The sequence below is a fragment of the Cololabis saira genome, chromosome 24 (assembly GCF_033807715.1).
Source record: "Cololabis saira isolate AMF1-May2022 chromosome 24, fColSai1.1, whole genome shotgun sequence".
Taxonomy (NCBI): domain Eukaryota; kingdom Metazoa; phylum Chordata; class Actinopteri; order Beloniformes; family Belonidae; genus Cololabis; species Cololabis saira.
Window position 1 is genome coordinate 9,683,268 of NC_084610.1, and position 5,462 is coordinate 9,688,729.

At 37.2% G+C, this 5,462-nt stretch overlaps 1 protein-coding gene across 1 annotated transcript in view; it reads right to left on the reverse strand.

Moving 5' to 3' along the window:
- mcf2la (mcf.2 cell line derived transforming sequence-like a) overlaps positions 1-1,790 on the reverse strand; it is a 49,572-nt gene extending 47,782 nt beyond the window's left edge. Inside the window, exons 1-2 of the mRNA XM_061716148.1 lie at positions 1,684-1,790; positions 922-1,039 (exon numbers count right to left, since the gene is read on the reverse strand). Of these exons, the coding sequence (XP_061572132.1) occupies positions 922-988 (67 nt within the window). The 5' untranslated portion in view covers positions 989-1,039; positions 1,684-1,790. The remainder of the gene's footprint in view (positions 1-921; positions 1,040-1,683) is intronic.
- Between the last annotated feature and the right edge of the window lie 3,672 nt (positions 1,791-5,462).

Here is a 5,462-nt window from a genome sequence, read left to right on the forward strand (position 1 = left end):
GTATGATGCTGCTTTATAACTGACAAGCAGCATCAGCTTCACATGCAGGTTATCCAGGATCGACACCCAAGTGATGGTTTTCTCTTCTTCAAACTATGAACAACCAGATAACTCCAACACATGCTGTTTGGGATTCATTAGTTCTGAGTGTCAGTGAGCAAAACCAGTAAAAAAAAAAGAACAAAAAAGAAAAAAAAAACAAAGTGGGAACACATGCAGACTTTTCTATAATTCTGGGAAATTCAGAAAAAGCTGAAAGAGGAAATAAGAGGACTGTCAGGATATGATCACATCATTGTAAGCCCATTTTGTCTTCACAACATTGAGAGTTGTAAGTATTTGCTCTGTAAAACCTCCAATCAGGTTGAGATCTGGACTTTGACATGTCTGAATTATTTTCTTTTCCAAGCGTTATGCTGATTTGCTTCTGCTTTTGGGACGGTTGCATGATCCAATTTTAGTCAAATTGCCAGCAGCTACAGGTTCAAATTCAATTCTTTGCCAGAAAGACTCAGATTGCATTGCAAAGAGAGTAATTAGATAAAGCGGCTTCAGTTCCCCATCTGCAAGTTATCAGACTATGTGGTATATATAGCTCTAAACAACTGAATCTAAACTAAAACTAAAAAAAAACTAAAATTGAAGCGATTCTGTTTAATTACGTTTCTTTATCCTCATACACTCCTGCTACTTCTTCAGACTGTCACGCAACACAACAGCAAGGTGGTAAATTATCATAATAGCTGAGGTTTCTGATTGTCCGTTTGTACATATTATTGAAGCTATGAATATGAAATACTCTTGACCTGTCGAACAAACCATAAATGACCACAAAACAGAGTGTGTAACTTAAACATGAATACAAAGAGGATCTGATCAAATATATGTGCAGAAGGGAAAAGGCACTGCAGGTCTCCTTACCGCTGGCTATTGACAGCACCTCCGCTGCCTCCTCCACATCATCTACCACAGACGCCTGTTGTCCCATCTCTGCCTCTGAACCCCAAAAAACTTCTCCTCTTCTCCTCCGTCACAGCGTCTAGGGGAGTAAAAATGTTCAAAATGACTATAACCAAGAACCCAAAGTGGCCTTGGTGTACTTCAGCTGTACACTCAGGTGAAACGACACAGCGGGAGTAATGGGGAACAGAAACAGACTGATGCTTAATTTGGTCAGCAGAGCAGAGAGAGGGAGGGGGAAGAAGAGGCAGGGTCACCGCTGAAGACAGTTCTGCAATTGCATAACACATAATAACGTGTGTGCTCCTGCGTACCGAAACACACACGTCTGTTCCCTCGGCGGTGTTAACAAGATTACTGACACTAACTTGATCTTTTCATTACCGGAGCTGGCCGACAGTTCATATTAGCATATGGTCACGTACAGAAAACTGAGAGGTTGATTCATGATCACAGTGATTTAAAAAGGCTTTCACTCAAGGAAAAGGATCAAGATTTACAGGAGCATCATCTCATGCCATTCAATAAACAATACTTTGAAAATGAGGCCTGCAAAGTTTCAAATTATCATTCAGCTATTTTGAATTATAAAGTAAGTGCTTAGTGTGAGTATTTAGTCAAAAAAGCTTCATACAATACTGCCAAGTTGACATCTAATGTTAGGTGTGACTTTGTATCTCAGAAGAATAGCATCACTCTTAAAACACACACACAAACACACACCTGATGACTTCTAGTAGAACAATCAACGTAAATTTGTCCAATTCCCCATCCAATTACACGACAGTGGGTCCCTTTCATTGCACCGACAATAGAGCAGCATGCTGTTGGTCATATGGACCAGGACCTTGTGACATGCCAGGCTAAATAAAGACCAAGGCAAGGGGCTGCATGCAATACAATGTGACACCTATAACAGCCAAGTTTCATAGACGTGACCCTGGGGATCTCCAGATTTCAGGCAAATAAAAGAATCAGCATATTTTAGGTACATAGGGTTTTTTTTTTTTAAAGAAAAGGGAACAAACTCACTTTCAGTTTCAATTTTCCAGTAACAACTAACAAATAATTCCATGCAGACTACAGGAGGAGATGAAGGACTCTGGGCCTCATCACTGCTCAGCAAACAATTCACCTGCGTGCAAAGGAAAGTGATAAAGGACAAAAGAACAATACACCTAAAAGAAGAAAGAAAAAGCAGATGCAACTGTCCATGGATGTAATGCATGAATATCTACAGTGACTCTAATTAAACTATAGATATAGTGGGAAATTACCACAAGTATCCTTCAGCCAGTTTAAGTAAATAATTTTACTAAGTCTTGACAGGCCAGTACAGAAATGTATGTGTGAATTTGTTTACGTTAATCTTCTGTTTAGCAGCTCTCAATGTCCTAATAAGACAATTAACTTACCTTGTCAAACATCACATATGCAACATGACTGCAGTGGTCCTGGAGGGTGTATTCACAAATGTGGACATATTTCACACACACATATACACACACAAATATGCCGAATTCTCCCCCTGCTTATGTGGAAAGAAAATAGTATGAAATCAATTATGTGTGGTGCAAAGGTTTAGTTAGTGTCAATGTATTGCATTTAAATCGATATTATCAATGGAGTTTGGCTAGCTAATGAAGCGGACCATAAGAACCTACGACAGAGATGCGCTGCCTCCGTGCGTCTAAACAGAAAACTACATTGGTGCTATTTTGTTTTGAATTTTACCTTTACTTTACTGAATTTTACTTTAAGAGTAAGTAAGAGTGTCAAAGGTGTCGACTGGATTTACTACATCGTTTGGCTAAAACTGTGTCCTTAAAATTTACCTGAATGCGTAGCTCCGCCCACTAGGCATGGGTGCTAAAACATAATTATGTTCAATTTAAACATTTTTAGATTATTTTTATATTCTGTAGTAATGTCCATAAACATAAGATGAAATAGGAAAGCAAAAAAAAAAAAAAAGAAAAAACAATTTCCTCTATATTGTTATTGTATTTCTAAAGAAAGATAGATATCTGAGCTATCTAATGAAATTGAGTTAAAATTTCAAGACTTTTAAAGATGAAATATGAAAAATATATATATATATATATATATATTTCTCTGTGATTGTGTGTATTTATTTTGTTGTATGAAGTGACTACTGAATCATAAAATGACATAAAGCAACCCTGACCCTGGTTTGGAGTGTTCTGTGACATCACAGACCCTGAGCATCTGAGAACCGTCCTTTTTATCCTCATTTATCTCCACCCAACTTCATCTATCTATCTAACTTGATCTACCTCTGAACAAAACCACCCAAAGTTACGGTACTTTTTTTATGCAGATGCTGCAGAGGAGTCTGACTCTGAACCTGTAAAACCAGCTACCATGAACTGACTTTTACACACATCTTAAAAAAGGAACTGTTTTACTGTATCTTTTTGTTATTTTTACCCAAAGCATGCACAGACCTTTTATTAGGCCCACAAAAATTGTGTTAGCCTTCAAATAGAGCAAAATATGTGTCCTTTGACACATGCTGGTGTAGATCATCCAGGTTATGATTATGTCTCCTTTGATATAAAGGGGATGCAATCACTCAACAACCTGAGAAACAGGTGGAAAGATCATATCTGGTGTTAAGAATAATCAATACAAAATTAGTTGTATTTTGCTGAATTTATTCTGTATATAAGTATATATACTTGTATGCATTATATCATTTACTAAGAGTGCCACTGCCCTGCTGGCAGTCTGTTGCAGTTCCTTTGGTTATGTTGTATTTTTCTTAGCAACATCCTTAGGAGTTTCCTCTAATTTTGTTATTTTTCCCCATTTAAACTTATTTTTAAAACTTTTATTTTATTTCATTCATCACTGGATGCTGTGGGTGTGAATGCTGTGCCACCTGAAGGAAATATTTAGGCAATTCTTGCACTTTTCAACATCTGTTATGATGAGAAACCATGACAATGTGAAAAATGTTTACATGTGGAAACAGGTGACTGAGCTTTTTAAAGCCCAAATGATGACCTGATCCAGACGGGTTGAAGAGGAGACACTGATGATGTTGTGCTAACAGGAGAATATTTAAACCATATTTCTTCTAGATTGCCACAGAGAATGTGAGATCCCAGGCATTGGAAACGGAAAAACTTAGAGCACCAGTTAGAGATTGTGATACTTGGGATTTAAGTGAATTTTTGACTCGAACAGCTCTCTCCTGACTTTTAGACTGAAATGAGACTGCAGACAAAGTAGAAAGACTAAACGGATACAGATATATTGCAATTTTTTTGACGATTACTGTGAAGGAAATCTCTCTGCATTCAGATATCGAACAGCTGGCTGTGAGTTTCCATTCATAATTTTTATTGAGACATCACCTGTGCTATGTGCCAAAGTCACATGTGACTATTTGAGCCTGAACCAAAATTATCTTGTAAATACATCTAATATTCACTAGGGGGCGCCACTAAACCAGCTAAAATAGCTAAGATAGTTTTTTTTTCCTGCAACAAGTGACCACTACATGTAAAATATTGCAGTGAAAATGGCTTAAATTAAAGTTTAATAACTCTGGTCTAAGTTATTCAACAAAACGCAAAGTATGTTCATACCATTACAGCTGAAACCGATAAGAATTGGTTAAGGAAGAGGTAATAGGAATTTTACAAAGACAAATACAACAACATATACAAATAAACAATAGGTTATCAACTGAACTTGAAAAGGGGTGTCAGGTCTAGTAGATTACAAAAAATCCCAGTTTGAGGTGATAAACCTAAAGTTGGTAATAATAACAACCTGTAGAGCTGCATATGTGTACATGTTGGATTTGATGCTTGGATCAATCCAACACATATCTGACAGCATAATCCTTCTCCAGAGTAGAAACTATATAGTATGGGTCTTTTCAGCACTTTCTGAGAAAAAAGAGATACTCATGCACACTTCCAGAGCAGGTTGCTCATCCACAGATTAAGTTTACACAGAAATATAAAGACACATCTTGTAGATAATTGTCCACAACTGCATATGTTTTAAGAAAGGTGCAAAAGTTAGATGTCTTTCACAGGTTAAAATCCCCCCTCAAACATCCAATGGCATGGTATATACCCCACATATCTACATATCTTGCATTCTTCTTCACGGCCACTGACAGCCATATTGAACATCTCTACAGTGAGCTGTGTCAAGTAGGATATATAAACTGATGCCATGATCGGAAATGAGGTATTTTCGTCCCAAAATAAAAGACAACAGAACCCACATTCTTGCATTATCAGACATTATTAATGTTCTTCGTCTCGATAGACTATATTTGATTTCATTTGGCGTTGAAAGATTGAAGTAGATTAATGTAGCTTTATATTATCTTTTTCTTTCGTTTCATACTTGTTCATTTAGTGCGCAGAGTTAGGTCGTCCCTCTCCTCGTTTCGGTGATGCTTTTATTTTGTAATCCGTGACCGGAAGCGGCGGTATATCACTACGCGGGTTTCA